This window comes from Micropterus salmoides, unplaced genomic scaffold (genome assembly GCF_014851395.1).
Source record: "Micropterus salmoides isolate LMB-PRFRI ecotype aquatic unplaced genomic scaffold, ASM1485139v1 Ms_hic_scaffold_3286, whole genome shotgun sequence".
NCBI classification, from domain to species: Eukaryota; Metazoa; Chordata; class Actinopteri; order Centrarchiformes; family Centrarchidae; genus Micropterus; species Micropterus salmoides.
In genome coordinates this window covers 3,169-18,169 of record NW_024042580.1, presented here as the reverse complement: position 1 = coordinate 18,169, position 15,001 = coordinate 3,169, and the positions used below count along the sequence as shown (strand labels likewise).

Sequence of the window (15,001 nt, the reverse complement as noted above, 5' to 3'; positions counted from 1 at the left end):
TTCCAGCTCCAGGTGAAACTTGTCTAAAGGTGGTCTCCAGCTCCAGGTGAGATACAGGTGAACCTTGTCCAAAGGTGGGTTCCAGCTCCAGGTGAGATACAGGTGAACCTTGTCTAAAGGTGGGTTCCAGCTCCAGGTGAAACTTGTCTAAAGGTGGTCTCCAGCTCCAGGTGAGATACAAGTGAACCTTGTCCAAAGGTGGGTTCCAGCTCCAGGTGAGATACAGGTGAACCTTGTTTAAAGGTGGTCTCCAGCTCCAGGTGAGATACAGGTGAACCTTGTCTAAAGGTGGTCTCCAGCTCCAGGTGAACCTTGTTTAAAGGTGATCTCCAGCTCCAGGTGAACCTTGTTTAAAGGTGGTCTCCAGCTCCAGGTGAGATACAGGTGAACCTTGTCTGAAGGTGGTCTTCAGCTCCAGGTGAGATACAGGTGAACCTTGTCTAAAGGTGGTCTCCAGCTCCAGGTGAAACTTGTCTAAAGGTGGTCTCCAGCTCCAGGTGAGATACAGGTGAACCTTGTCCAAAGGTGGGTTCCAGCTCCAGGTGAGATACAGGTGAACCTTGTCTAAAGGTGGGTTCCAGCTCCAGGTGAGATACAGGTGAACCTTGTCTAAAGGTGGGTTCCAGCTCCAGGTGAGATACAGGTGAACCTTGTCTAAAGGTGGGTTCCAGCTCCAGGTGAACCTTGTCTAAAGGTGGTCTCCTGCTCCAGGTGAACCTTGTCTAAAGGTGGGTTCCAGCTCCAGGTGAACCTTGTCTAAAGGTGGGTTCCAGCTCCAGGTGAACCTTGTCTAAAGGTGGGTTCCAGCTCCAGGTCAACCTTGTCTAAAGGTGGGTTCCAGCTCCAGGTGAACCTTGTTTAAAGGTGGTCTCCAGCTCCAGGTGAGATACAGGTGAACCTTGTCTAAAGGTGGTCTCCAGCTCCAGGTGAACCTTGTTTAAAGGTGGGCTCCAGGTGAACCTTGTCTAAAGGTGGTCTCCAGCTCCAGGTTAACCTTGTTTAAAGGTGGTCTCCAGCTCCAGGTGAGCTCTATCTAAAGGTGGTCTCCAGCTCCAGGTGAACCTTGTTTAAAGGTGTTCTCCAGCTCCAGGTGAGCTCTATCTAAAGGTGGGTTCCAGCTCCAGGTGAACCTTGTCTAAAGGTGGTCTCCAGCTCCAGGTGAACCTTGTCTAAAGGTGGTCTCCAGCTCCAGGTGAACCTTGTTTAAAGGTGGTCTCCAGCTCCAGGTGAAACTTGTCTAAAGGTGGTCTCCAGCTCCAGGTGAGATACAAGTGAACCTTGTCCAAAGGTGGGTTCCAGCTCCAGGTGAGATACAGGTGAACCTTGTTTAAAGGTGGTCTCCAGCTCCAGGTGAGATACAGGTGAACCTTGTCTAAAGGTGGTCTCCAGCTCCAGGTGAACCTTGTTTAAAGGTGATCTCCAGCTCCAGGTGAACCTTGTTTAAAGGTGGTCTCCAGCTCCAGGTGAGATACAGGTGAACCTTGTCTGAAGGTGGTCTTCAGCTCCAGGTGAGATACAGGTGAACCTTGTCTAAAGGTGGTCTCCAGCTCCAGGTGAAACTTGTCTAAAGGTGGTCTCCAGCTCCAGGTGAGATACAGGTGAACCTTGTCCAAAGGTGGGTTCCAGCTCCAGGTGAGATACAGGTGAACCTTGTCTAAAGGTGGGTTCCAGCTCCAGGTGAGATACAGGTGAACCTTGTCTAAAGGTGGGTTCCAGCTCCAGGTGAGATACAGGTGAACCTTGTCTAAAGGTGGGTTCCAGCTCCAGGTGAACCTTGTCTAAAGGTGGTCTCCTGCTCCAGGTGAACCTTGTCTAAAGGTGGGTTCCAGCTCCAGGTGAACCTTGTCTAAAGGTGGGTTCCAGCTCCAGGTGAACCTTGTCTAAAGGTGGGTTCCAGCTCCAGGTCAACCTTGTCTAAAGGTGGGTTCCAGCTCCAGGTGAACCTTGTCTAAAGGTGGTCTCCAGCTCCAGGTGAGATACAGGTGAACCTTGTCTAAAGGTGGTCTCCAGCTCCAGGTGAACCTTGTTTAAAGGTGGGCTCCAGGTGAACCTTGTCTAAAGGTGGTCTCCAGCTCCAGGTTAACCTTGTTTAAAGGTGGTCTCCAGCTCCAGGTGAGCTCTATCTAAAGGTGGTCTCCAGCTCCAGGTGAACCTTGTTTAAAGGTGTTCTCCAGCTCCAGGTGAGCTCTATCTAAAGGTGGGTTCCAGCTCCAGGTGAACCTTGTCTAAAGGTGGTCTCCAGCTCCAGGTGAACCTTGTCTAAAGGTGGTCTCCAGCTCCAGGTGAACCTTGTCTAAAGGTGGTCTCCAGCTCCAGGTGAACCTTGTTTAAAGGTGGTCTCCAGCTCCAGGTGAACCTTGTTTAAAGGTGGTCTCCAGCTCCAGGTGAGATACAAGTGAACCTTTTCCAAAGGTGGGTTCCAGCTCCAGGTGAGATACAGGTGAACCTTGTTTAAAGGTGGTCTCCAGCTCCAGGTGAGATACAGGTGAACCTTGTCTAAAGGTGGTCTCCAGCTCCAGGTGAACCTTGTTTAAAGGTGGTCTCCAGCTCCAGGTGAACCTTGTTTAAAGGTGGTCTCCAGCTCCAGGTGAGATACAGGTGAACCTTGTCTGAAGGTGGTCTTCAGCTCCAGGTGAGATACAGGTGAACCTTGTCCAAAGGTGGGTTCCAGCTCCAGGTGAGATACAGGTGAACCTTGTCTAAAGGTGGGTTCCAGCTCCAGGTGAACCTTGTCTAAAGGTGGGTTCCAGCTCCAGGTGAGATACAGGTGAACCTTGTCTAAAGGTGGGTTCCAGCTCCAGGTGAACCTTGTCTAAAGGTGGGTTCCAGCTCCAGGTGAACCTTGTCTAAAGGTGGGTTCCAGCTCCAGGTGAACCTTGTTTAAAGGTGGTCTCCAGCTCCAGGTGAGATACAGGTGAACCTTGTTTAAAGGTGGTCTCCAGCTCCAGGTGAACCTTGTCTAAAGGTGGTCTCCAGCTCCAGGTGAGATACAGGTGAACCTTGTCTAAAGGTGGTCTCCAGCTCCAGGTGAACCTTGTTTAAAGGTGGTCTCCAGCTCCAGGTGAGCTCTATCTAAAGGTGGTCTCCAGCTCCAGGTGAACCTTGTTTAAAGGTGTTCTCCAGCTCCAGGTGAGCTCTATCTAAAGGTGGGTTCCAGCTCCAGGTGAACCTTGTCTAAAGGTGGTCTCCAGCTCCAGGTGAACCTTGTCTAAAGGTGGTCTCCAGCTCCAGGTGAACCTTGTTTAAAGGTGGTCTCCAGCTCCAGGTGAACCTTGTTTAAAGGTGGTCTCCAGCTCCAGGTGAGATACAGGTGAACCTTGTTTAAAGGTGGTCTCCAGCTCCAGGTGAACCTTGTTTAAAGGTGGTCTCCAGCTCCAGGTGAACCTTGTCTAAAGGTGGTCTCCAGCTCCAGGTGAGCTCCAGGTGAACCTTGTCTAAAGGTGGTCTCCAGCTCCAGGTGAGATACAGGTGAACCTTGTTTAAAGGTGGTCTCCAGCTCCAGGTGAACCTTGTTTAAAGGTGGTCTCCAGCTCCAGGTGAACCTTGTTTAAAGGTGGTCTCCAGCTCCAGGTGAGCTCCAGGTGAACCTTGTTTAAAGGTGGTCTCCAGCTCCAGGTGAACCTTGTTTAAAGGTGGTCTCCAGCTCCAGGTGAGCTCTATCTAAAGGTGGGTTCCAGCTCCAGGTGAACCTTGTTTAAAGGTGGTCTCCAGCTCCGGGTGAACCTTGTTTAAAGGTGGTCTCCAGCTCCAGGTGAGCTCTATCTAAAGGTGGGTTCCAGCTCCAGGTGAACCTTGTTTAAAGGTGGTCTCCAGCTCCAGGTGAGGTCCAGGTGAGCTCTCTCACTGAGCCTAAGAGCTCAAACAGAAACTAACACACATTCATTCACTGGCGGAACAGCCGCCAGGGGCAGTTCGGGGTTCAGTATCTTGCCCAAGGACACTTGGACATGCAGCCTGGAGGAGCCGGGATTGTCTCAGCAGTAGTTGAGACAGTGAGGGTTCTGTAGGCCGAGTAAATGTCAGGTTTCCAGGTCCGACATGTCAGAGCAGCGACGTCCTCGTCTGTGTTTCTGACTGAACAGACTTTCCTTACGTTTGTCCGCCTCAGGCTGCCGTAGTCCTCTCCGCTGCAGAGCACATTAACTCAGACTGAAGGTTACAGTAAAGCTGGTTTTTACACCGGTGGTGGATCACGGAGGTCTCTACATGGCTCTGGGTGAAACGCGTCTCTACCGCTTCACCGACAGATGCCAGGTTCAAACCTCAGATGGGTTGTTAACGTGACATGACAATTTCACTGTCACAGAAGGTAAAAGTAATAAAAAGGACGATTTAAAGTGCAGTAAACGGTTAAAGCTTTGTTTGTTTTCCAGGACCTGTTGTTGTAAAAACAGCTTTGTAATCAGATTTCTTACATTTGAGCCAAATCACAAAAATGTCTTTTGGTGTCTCAAGCATGGTTCAATAAATTACAACTTTTATAAAATAAAATGACGACACACATAAAGATGTTGCTAAATAGCTCAGGCAGAATGTTACAAGTGTCAGTTTTAGTGAATGGAAATAATTTAGTTCATCCATATTTCTGAAAACGTATTTTCTCCATGGATGCCACGTCCTCTGGTGCGACGCCATGTCTTCGTTTCAACAGTCAGCTTTATTTAGCTGAAAGACCATGTGACCGAAGCTTTTCTCTCAGAACTGTTCAAATATTTAGCTTTTTCCGAACCAGTATAAAAGTGTTACGTGTTTTTTTCCTTTGGTGTGACGGCCCTAAATTATATTTTTTAATATACAAAACTGTTTGTTAAAGTACATAATTACAGAAACTAGAGCTAATGTGTGCTGCTAACTGCTAATGGCAGATTGGCTTGGTGTAGCATGGTCGTTAACTGGCACGAAAAGGCTGAAACGTCCTCTGGACAGTCACACCAGAGGACAGGTCTCTTTAAAACGCATGTTAAATGATTAATCAAGATTTGTTTCACTCCCTTGTTTTCTTTTGGTCCATTTTAGTGTTTTAGAGTTTTACTAAAAATTACAGTAAAAATATTTTCAGCTGTTTTTGCAGAAAATGTGTACTGGTGTAAAGTGTCATGAAAATAAGTAATATGAAATTTTAGAAAGGAAGAACTGAGGGAGAGAAATGTTTGGGAGAGAGGACACGGAAGTATAGAGAGGAAATGAACAGGGAGGTCCTGAGAGAACAACCAAGGAAGTAAACTGATAGTATGAAATGATTTAGTGTTTGATTTGTATAACTTTCAACAGTTTTGAAAGGACGACATCAAAGTCTAACTCACTTTTACTGAAACGGTCCAGTTCAGGGGGAAAATAGTTTTATTAAAAATTTCATTTCTAATAAAAACAGGATATGAAAACAGTGTCTTACAGTTAAGATGAATCTTTTTCATGTTTGTATAAAGACACCATCGGACACATTTACAGCGCAGTTCAGCCAAAATCATAATAATAATAATAATAATAATAACCCCTTATATTTTCTAAAAGCTCAGATTTGACAAAACATAAATGTTCTTTTTCTTTAAAAATGCTGTTTTAGAAGAAAATGTTTTTTTTACTGCGTATTTGTCAACTACCCAGGTACTGAGAGGTTTAGCTGGCGCTTTAATGTCCAGAGGGGACCAGGCTGACTGCTGCCCCCTGTGGTCGATGGAGAACTCTGCAGGACGCAGCTGAGAACATGTCGGACGGTTAAAAAGCATCCAGGTAAGAAAGAGATCCATCCAGCAGACGGGGAGGAGGGGGGTCAGGGGTCAGGGGTCAGGGCTGATGACTCTCGGGTGAAGATGGACTCTGCTGGTTCTTCACCAACACGTCCTCCGTGGTCTCGAGGACCAGCTCGTGTCTCAGTTCTCTGGTGATGAAGGTGGAACACTTTTCATCTTCATCATTATTTAAGTCTCAAGTCTCCTCACATGTTTCAGGACCCCTACCCTGACACAGGTCAGACCCCGGAGCCACTAGACCCCCATCAGACGGGACTTTAGGTTTAATTACAAGATTATGTAACTGTTCTGTCACTGCGTTATTGATGAATTACAGAGAAAATAACTAATTCCTCTTCTTGACCCTGGAGGACCCCACTTTGAGAACCACTGATATGAAGACGTGTGCCAGCAGCGGAAGGCTCGTCTTGATCAAGTAGAACTGATGTAGACTCAGTTATTCATTTATTCCTCATCTCTGACCCAGAACAACAGAACATTTTAACCAGCTGACTCTTTTCCTGGAGTGGACCCTCATAGTCCCACCCAGAAATATCCTGCAGCCAATCATCAACCAGCAGCGTTCCACACTGGTCTAGTTTAAAACCTGAATCCTGAAGAACACCTGCAGGAAACCGGATCTGACCGTCCGGTAACCTGAAACAGGTGATGTCACAGTAACAGCCCTTTGTGTTCCCACTCAGCTTGGGGAGACCCCGTCTGCTGGGGGTTCTGGACTCACTTGATCCTCAGACCTGAACCCGCTCTGATCCGTCGTGGACAGAAAGCATTTAAAACCTGATCATCATTGATCCAGACCGACGCAGGACGTTAAACGTGTAGTCTGCCCTGAGGGGGGCGCTACAGGGAAGCTCTGTCAGACCTCCAGAGGAAATAATCTGACATCTTGGTCAGATTCTTTCTGTAGAGGCGCAGCTACTGATTATTTCCATCATCTATAAATATTCTGATCGGTTTATTAAAAGTCCGTTTTCAGCCTGAAACCTGAGTGAAAAGCGAAAAACACAAACAGTAAAACATTTTGTATCGATCGACTTCTCGTCACAAATGGAATCTTGAATTTTTCCTGATGGAGTCGCCGGGTTTCACCTTCTGGATCATAAATACAGGAGAACATCAGCAGCTAGTCAGTGTGGACGTTACTGTGGTCTGTGGTGGACTCTGTCCTTCACAGACTTCCAGTTTACTTAGGAAACAAAGAAGGAAAAACACGGTGCTGTAAGAAAGAACACTGCAGCAGAGTTTATTGAAATGATCTACAACAGTTTGAAACAGCGACGTGTTCGTGGTCACTGAACGTGTCACAGGTTAACGGACAGATTTGGGTTTTACAATCTGATTTAATCCAACAAGCCAACATCAGGCTTCAGCAGAGTTAGACGGATCACGTGGAGGTCTTCCAAAGTCCGAGACATCGGGAACGTCCGAGCGCTCATGAAGGGCTGTCAAACAAAACGGAACATTAAACCTGCAGCCAACCTTCAGGACGAAGACACCCACGTGATCCGTGTAACCTCAATCTTTTACAGTGCAGTCCAGGTCTGAAGGGGGTCGGTGCGAACACAAGACGGACCGCCCGCCCTGCAGCCGTCGCGGCGGACTCGGGGCGGAGCGCCCTGCAGCCGTCGCGGCGGACACGGGGCGGAGCGCCCTGCAGCCGTCGCGGCGGACTCGGGGCGGAGCGCCCTGCAGCCGTCGCGGCGGACTCGGGGCGGAGCGCCCTGCAGCCGTCGCGGCGGACTCGGGGCGGAGCGCCCTGCAGCCGTTGGATTCATTTTCACTTCTCTTAAAATGAGCTACAAAGAAAAAACTGCTGTCCTGTTTGTTTGAGTTTGAGCCGATGCTGAAAAGAATCTTTACATGTTCTGTTAAAGGTTCTGGACTCATCAGGGCTGTAGAGTCCAGGGTAAAGGTCCGTTAGAGGATCGTTTCAGTGTTGAAACACCTGGAGAGGACTGGAACTGTGCTGGTCTGAGTCCTGAGCTGGTGGTGATGATGATGAGGCAGGACAGCCGTCCTGGTGTTCAGGGTATGTTGGGGGTCCAGGGCCCCTGGATCTGTTGGCTCTGCAGGAGCCTCTGCAGCTCCTTGAACTGCTCCACCGTCTGGTCCTTTACATCAGGGTTTGAGATCTGCAGCCGGATGCTATCTGTGGACCAGCTGAGTTCTCCAGAGAACATCTCCGTCAGGATTCGAGCCACCACAGGAACCACCTGAGGAAAACCAAAACCAGGTCACAGCCAGAACCAGAACCAGGGGAGGACCTCTGACAGATATATCAGCTGTACGTTGCTTTGGATAGAAGCGTCAGCTGGATGAGTGATTCTCTCTATGATACATTGTAACAGGGAGACGTCACAGTGGGCGGGGCTATGAGTGTTGACGCCACGTGAACAGACCTGCACGATGATGAGTTTTTTCTCTTTGGGTTTCTTGTCGGGCCAGTCCTCCCCGAAACAGAAGTAGATCTCGAAGGGGGGAGGGTTCTGAGCTTCCCCCCTCTGGAACAGGATCAGTCCTGTGGACAGAAGACGGTTTGGTTAGCAAGCGGCTCACATGGTTCTGGACTTCCCGCCTGCAGCTACTCGTCACCTTGCAGGAACTCGTTGAGGCTAAACACTTTGATCTTCTTCTCCCTCTCCATGGGGTTTGGTAGACCCTGTTCAGGCATGCCCGGTCCGGACCAGAACACCTTACACTGACAAAGGCGGATGGCGTAGATGTCCTGCTCCCAGATCTCCAGGATCAGACCGCGGTCCATCACGTCCAGCAGGGCCTCTGTGTAGAACCGCTGCTTCTGGTTCTGGATCTCAGACGTCCCCGGGAACAAGACCTGCTGCAGGGTGACTGGTCCGAACAGCTCCACCTGCTCCGGGGTCGGCTCCAGGTGTCCGTAGTACAAACGGCAGCCCTGAGGGTTACTGACAGTCAGAGAGCCCGTGGTCCGGCCCCGGTACTGGAACTTCAGGTCCAGATCTGTTACTACGCCGAGAGACAGAGAGAGACAGAGAGAGGACTGTTAGTAGGGGACCAGGACCAGGACCAGGAAAATCAAAATGGTGCCACAGGAAAGTATAAATGAGCATGTCAAAAATCCAGCCTGCTCAGAGTGAAACATGGATCTGGATCACGTTTCACCACAGAACCTGTTCCACCGTTCACCACACCTTCACTGTGGGCGTGACGTCCAGGTGAAGCAACTCGAGGACATATAAACGAGTTGATCCAGGTGTTAATCAGACGGAGCCAGAGACAACACCTGGAGAGGAGCCGGGAGTCAAGTGCAGCACAGTGACAAGACGACGTCGTTACCTTGCTACTGAGCATGTGCAGCTCCCAACAAAGATTTTACAGAAGTGAGACGCTTCACTCAGAAACTAAATGTTCAAGAGCTGCGGTGATGTGCAGTCTGAGCATTAAACCAAGTAACACGAGGGACCTGAAGATGAGCAGACGATAAGCTGGACCACCTGCCACGCGTCCTGCTTTAAGTCCAGTTCCCTGAACCTCCAGCCCGGTGAGGGTAGGCTAGCAGTTTCCCGGTCTCCCTAAACCAGGCTTAAAAACATCTGACGTGTTGCCGAGTAACCGGCCTCTGTTCTGTCACCCAACAGTCGTCTTCACCGTCGCCACAAGAACCGAACTGCACCTGGTGTCAGGAGGGGAGCTGCCGTGAGCTACAGGACTCTATAAACCAGGACGGGCAGCGCGTCTCTCACATCACCATCAAACCTCAACATCACAGGAATGACAGAAGTGTAAATGTAAATGCTCCGTACTTGTATAGCGCCTTTCTAGTCTTTTCGACCACTCAAAGCGCTTTTACACTAATCTGCATTCACCAGTCACACACATTCATACACTGGCGGAATAGCCGCCAGGGGCAAATCGGGGTTCAGTATCTTGCCCAAGGACACTTCGACACGCAACCAGGGGGGCCAGGGATTGAACCGCCGACCTTCCGATTAACGGCCAACCCGCTTTACCTCCTGAGTCACAGCCGCCCTAGTGGACTAGGAGAGGGTTGAGGACTCATTTCAACAGCTGCTGCAGGTCTTACTGGGTCAGAACTCGGGTTCTGCATCAGAGATGAGGCGAACAACGTGCTACAAGGACCGACTGGCTCAGTCCTGGACCCCGTACTCCCACAGCACCCCAGGTAAACCTTCTCCAAGTCCACAAAACAGTGGATGAACCAACTCCCAAGATCCCTGCAAGGCAGAAGAGTTGGTCAACTGATCCAGGACCAGGATAGACTCCACATGAATCCTGAATCTGAACAAGTCAGTATCAATGAAAAATGTGGACCTATCCAGCCCGTCTGGTCCCACAAAGATGTACTGGACACACAGATGTGGTTCTTTCTTGTTTCCCCTGAGCTGCTGGGCCGGTCTGGATTTCCCTGACAGGGCTCAATAAGGAGCATTTTATCCTTTAAACCACCAGAACATCTTAAACCCTGCAGCTCTGTCTCAGAGGACGGGGTCGTACTCACATGGGACGCTGCTCAGCAGGTCGTATTTGCAGGGTTGGTGGTTCTGAGGGTCCCCCTGGTTCTCTACATCCCCCATGCCGCCGGTCTCCATCAGGGCTGACACGGGGGGAGCAGAAGCAGCCGGTGGGGGCAGAGAATCCAGGTCCTGGGGTCCATTAGAGAGTCCGCCCGGATGGACGAAGCTCCCCTGATCCACCATCTGACCCCGAGCCAGGAGATCAGAGGGCATGGGGACGACTCTGTCTGGGACGAGCGGTACCGGGATCACATGTGGAGGTCCAAACGTCCCGTTGGTGGACAGACTGAACTGATTCACCTCTGCGTGAGCTGGGAAGGAGCTGAAGGACGGGGTCTCACTGGTCCTGGGGTCTGAGGAGACATCATCAGAGTCACGATCAGATTCATTTGTGTCACATCACAGCAGCAAGTGGACAAGAAAAAGCAGCTATTTTTACAACTTTAAAACAAGAGACGATGTATCCTGGAGACTTTAAAAAGGTAAGTCTACTCCCTCAGGTCCAGGTACTGCAGGTCCTCCTGGGAGAGAAAGTCTCTACTTACTGATGGTGAGCTCCATCAGGTTCGGCATCTGAGGATAAAACAGACAGTTGTTGCGTCAGAAAGTCAGGTGACCAAACTACACGTCATTTACACGTTTCACTCCTCACCTCCTCTTCATCATCTTCACCACCATCTGAAACACAAAACGCACATCAGGGACAAGCAGAAGTGATCTTTCTTCACCCAACTCCTCCACATCTTATTAATATTATATCAGAATAAAGCGCAGTTTGTCTGCAGCTCGTTAGTTTTCACCTCTGACACGCGCAGCTAGCAGCGGTGCTAACGCTAACGCTGGCTACAGTGTGTGATGATCAGCTGCATCAGTCTGACAAACTTAGAGACACGTGAACTAACGAGCGCCGGTTCGTTTGATCACAGTGACCCCGGAACAAAGATTTAACAGAATCGAGCTTCATCTGCGGCGCCGAGCAGTTTTTTAGCGTGACGTCAGCTCGGCGACGCTGTTTCCTGTTTCCCACAGAAAAACCAGGCGGAACCCCACGGGTTCTGCTCCGTATCTCTGACAGGAAAGAAGAAGAAGAGGCGGCGTCCAGCAGGCGGCCAGCGAGGTCCTGGTTTCTATTTCTTATTCTTCTCCTCAGCGCGGTCGTCTCGGCGCCGGTCGGCATTTAAATACACCCGCTGACCTGACGATGAAACCCGGTCGGCTTGTGTGAGAAGCGCTGCACAAACACTTCAGTAGATAAAACAGAGTAATGAGCCCTGATGGTGACCCGCAGTGTACCCGCCCCCCCAAATCCTGGTTCAGAGTCCAGAACCCTGGTCTGATGATTCAGCAGGAATAGAGTCAGCCAGTGAAACAGCGAGCACGTGTTTTAACTAAGAACAACGTCGTCTTCATCAGGGTCCTGGGGAAGTGTTTGGTACTCAGTAAGATGAAGACCACGAGCTGAACTGAGCTGGTGAGACAACAAAGGTTTTAGAAAGACGTTTGGATCCTGAGGAGGGCCTCTGTGCGAGTACCACAGAGTACTACGAAGTGAACTACGCAGGTGCTTAGATCAGAGCGACGTCTACTTCCTGTACACGTGTGCGAGCGTCCTCACCTGTGTTGGCGGGCTGCTCACAGACCTCGTAGATCTTGTACGGTTGGACCGGCGTCTCTTTGGTGCCGTCGTATTTCAGCTGGAACTCTCTGCTTTTGTTCAGAGCGCAGCGAAGGTTCGCTTTCCACTTCGCAGGGTCGGGTTCATCCACGCCTTCCTGATACTTACCCGTCTCCAGAGCCCACGCCTGCAAGACAAAGAGCAGGGTTAACTACCGACAGCACATTTAAAGGAACAGTCTGTTGGAAATGTCAGTCAGGTGTGTTCCTCACACCACTGAATTAGCAGTTCACCATCAAGTGAAACCAGCAGCCGCTCCACCCTCTGCTGGACGGGCGGAGTAACACTATGTGAGTTTTTATAACCACGAACAGGAACAAACGCCACGTGCTCACTTTAAAGCAGACGTGTTCACAGGGGAGCTTTAGGGCTTTATGCTAAGCTAAGCTAAGCTAACCAGCAGCTGCTGCTGATTTCACTGATGTTGCTCTTTGAGGTGATGCAGTCACATGACAGGAAGTGTTTCAGTTTCACACAGAGCGAAACAGTCGGCGTCCTCACTTCATGCTGAACACGTGTCAGAGCACAGACACAAAAGTAGAAGCAGTGACCAGCAAAGGAGGAAGTGACATCATCAGCAGTGAGGAGCCAATCAGACCAGAGGCTCAAACAGGAAGTGGTGGACAGTTCTGCTGAAGTGGTCAGAGCCTCTTCAGAGAGGCGGCCGGACTCTGAAGGGTTCACGTCTCTATTTCACACGCCGTTCTGCTTCGACCTTCACCTGATAGCCGCTGAGACGCGACACCGGTCACACATTCACAAGCTAAGCTAAAGTGAAGCTAAGCTAACATGAAGCTAACCTCGTGACCCATTTTTCACTTGTGTAGGATAAAGGTCGGAGGTCAGGTGTGTCAGGGTGAACCTCACCTTGAAGATGGTGTTTTCCTCGTCTGACGCGGGCGTGTGGCCGCGTGGCGTGTCTCCAGGGGATCTGGAAGAGTCTGTGTTCTGCACTGAGCCACTGTAGACCGGGATACCTGCCGCTGTTCACCTGAGCCAACAACCAGGGCTTCAGGCGGATCCTCCGGGTCTGGACGCTCATGGCTGTGGGTCCTGGTGGGGCCCGGAGGGGACTGGGAGCTCTGGGGGGGACAGGAGGAGTACAGGGTCAGTATTCAGACTCTCAAGGTGCTTCTCAAATCTTATTGGTCGTTTCCTCGCTTGAACCGGAAGCTGTTTCGCTCCGCCATCTTGCAGGCCGTCCCAAAGCTGCGAGGAGCGAGGATACACCGGCGCCTTCGCGGAAGTCTTCTCCTGACAGACATGCCCACTTATTGGGTAGCCGTTGTTGATTGGACATCAGGACAGAAACATTAAAGTCCAGTGCATCGCTGCGAAGTGTTCGGCTATATTTGATTTGTTGATTCACCGTCTAGTTAAAATCTGAGTTCACTGTAGGTCTGACCAACAAAACCCCACACAACTTTCTTCATTTAGCCTGTTTTAGATTCTTTTCTTTCTCCCGTCAGCTTTTATTATGCCTGTCGACAAGAAACCCGTTTTCCCTCAGTGATCGTGCTCGTTCCCCAGTTTAGTCCAAACAGACGACGGTAACGCAGCGATCGATCGGTGACGATGTGATCTGCAAATAAAGTGTGACACGGAAACGGAGCTAAGGTAGACTTAGATATGAGTTACATCTTTTCAGTTTCCCTGAATTCCCCTGACATCAGCATCATATTCTGGGTCCATCAATAACAAAATAATATCAGCATCGTGCCAGAAGAAACGATCCTGCGAGCAGCAACCTGTAATGTTTCATCAGCTACAGAGGATGCAGTGAGAGACGTGAGAGGCGCCTTCAGACTGAAGCTGAGTGGCCTATAAATACAGCCCCTTTCACAATAAAAGCAGGGCCAATAACAAAATAAAAGTCTGGGTCAATACCTGCTGACCTCTGCAGGCAGCCAATCAGAGGGTGAATCAGACATACCTGTGAGCGGGGGAGGAGTTAAAACAGGAGAGACCAGAGGACAGAACCAGCAGTCCAGGGTCCAGGTGTTTCGTGTGGAACAAGGAGTGTGTTTATAAAGGTAACCATGATCCTGGACCGGATCTGGATCAGCTCCTCTTCACCTGCTGGGGAGAGGGGGGGTCAAGGATGAAGCAGCTTGATAAATGTTTTTGTTCCTTAAAGGTTTTGGGAAGTCAGTGAGTCACAGTCACGGGACCAGGTCTGAGATTAGTGAGACCAGGTCTGAGATTAGTGAGACCAGGTCTAGAGTCTGATCAGGGATCAGCTTCAGCTTGTTGTTCAGGACTAACGTGTACGTTTGCGGGATTTGAATGATGGACTCACCTGTTCCTGGTTCGGGTCCCGGTCCTGCCGGTGACTCTCCGCTCCGTAGGTCGTTAAACAGCCGCGGTTTCCGGGTTTAACCGTCCGCAGCGTCACAGTGACGTCAACACAACAAACAACAAACAAACAAGCAACACCCGCCGTCAGAAACGAGCTGCTCACAAACTTCAGACTGAACCGGAACTCAGATCAGACCCGAGTCCGCGTGACGCAACGAGACCTACGACTTCCTGTTAGGAAACAAAATAAAAGCTTCAGTCGCTCAGTTACAAAATAAAAGTATACTTAAAGAGCAACAATAGCACACACAAAGTACACACAAAGTACACACAAAGTACACACAAGAGAAATATATCAGGCTGCTGTCGTTGTTTAATACCTCAGCTTTTTATTTACTGGAATTTAAAGCTAAAGTTTTAAACGTGAGTGAAAACAGGATGTGAGAATCAGTGAATCCTTCTGGTGTCATTTTTTTTACAGAAGTAGCTCAGGCTCCTCCCCTTCCTTCCGCTGCACACAGGAAGCTGCACCCTGTTTCTGCTTATAATACATCTAAAGTCTATATAGATAGATCTAAATACACAGACATATATATGTGTGTGTGTGTGTGTATATTGTATATTTTATATATATATATATATATATATATATATATATATATATATCTATATATGTTTCTTGAGATTTTTTATTGACAAAATATCTAACTTGAGATGCAATGCCAGCCGCTCCCACACGGAACACTCTAGTCAGTTGATGAATTCTG

At 49.5% G+C, this 15,001-nt stretch overlaps 1 protein-coding gene across 1 annotated transcript; it reads right to left on the bottom strand.

Moving 5' to 3' along the window:
• Positions 1-6,967: 6,967 nt before the first annotated feature.
• On the bottom strand, positions 6,968-13,942 carry LOC119884218 (interferon regulatory factor 6-like). The gene is given in 10 exon segments (XM_038694682.1): positions 6,968-7,963; positions 8,150-8,268; positions 8,343-8,732; positions 10,246-10,614; positions 10,807-10,834; positions 10,914-10,939; positions 11,877-12,063; positions 12,804-12,842; positions 12,844-13,018; positions 13,870-13,942. Coding segments are annotated over 9 exon segments (1,482 nt in total). The 5' UTR covers positions 12,979-13,018; positions 13,870-13,942; the 3' UTR covers positions 6,968-7,774.
• Positions 13,943-15,001: the final 1,059 nt, after the last annotated feature.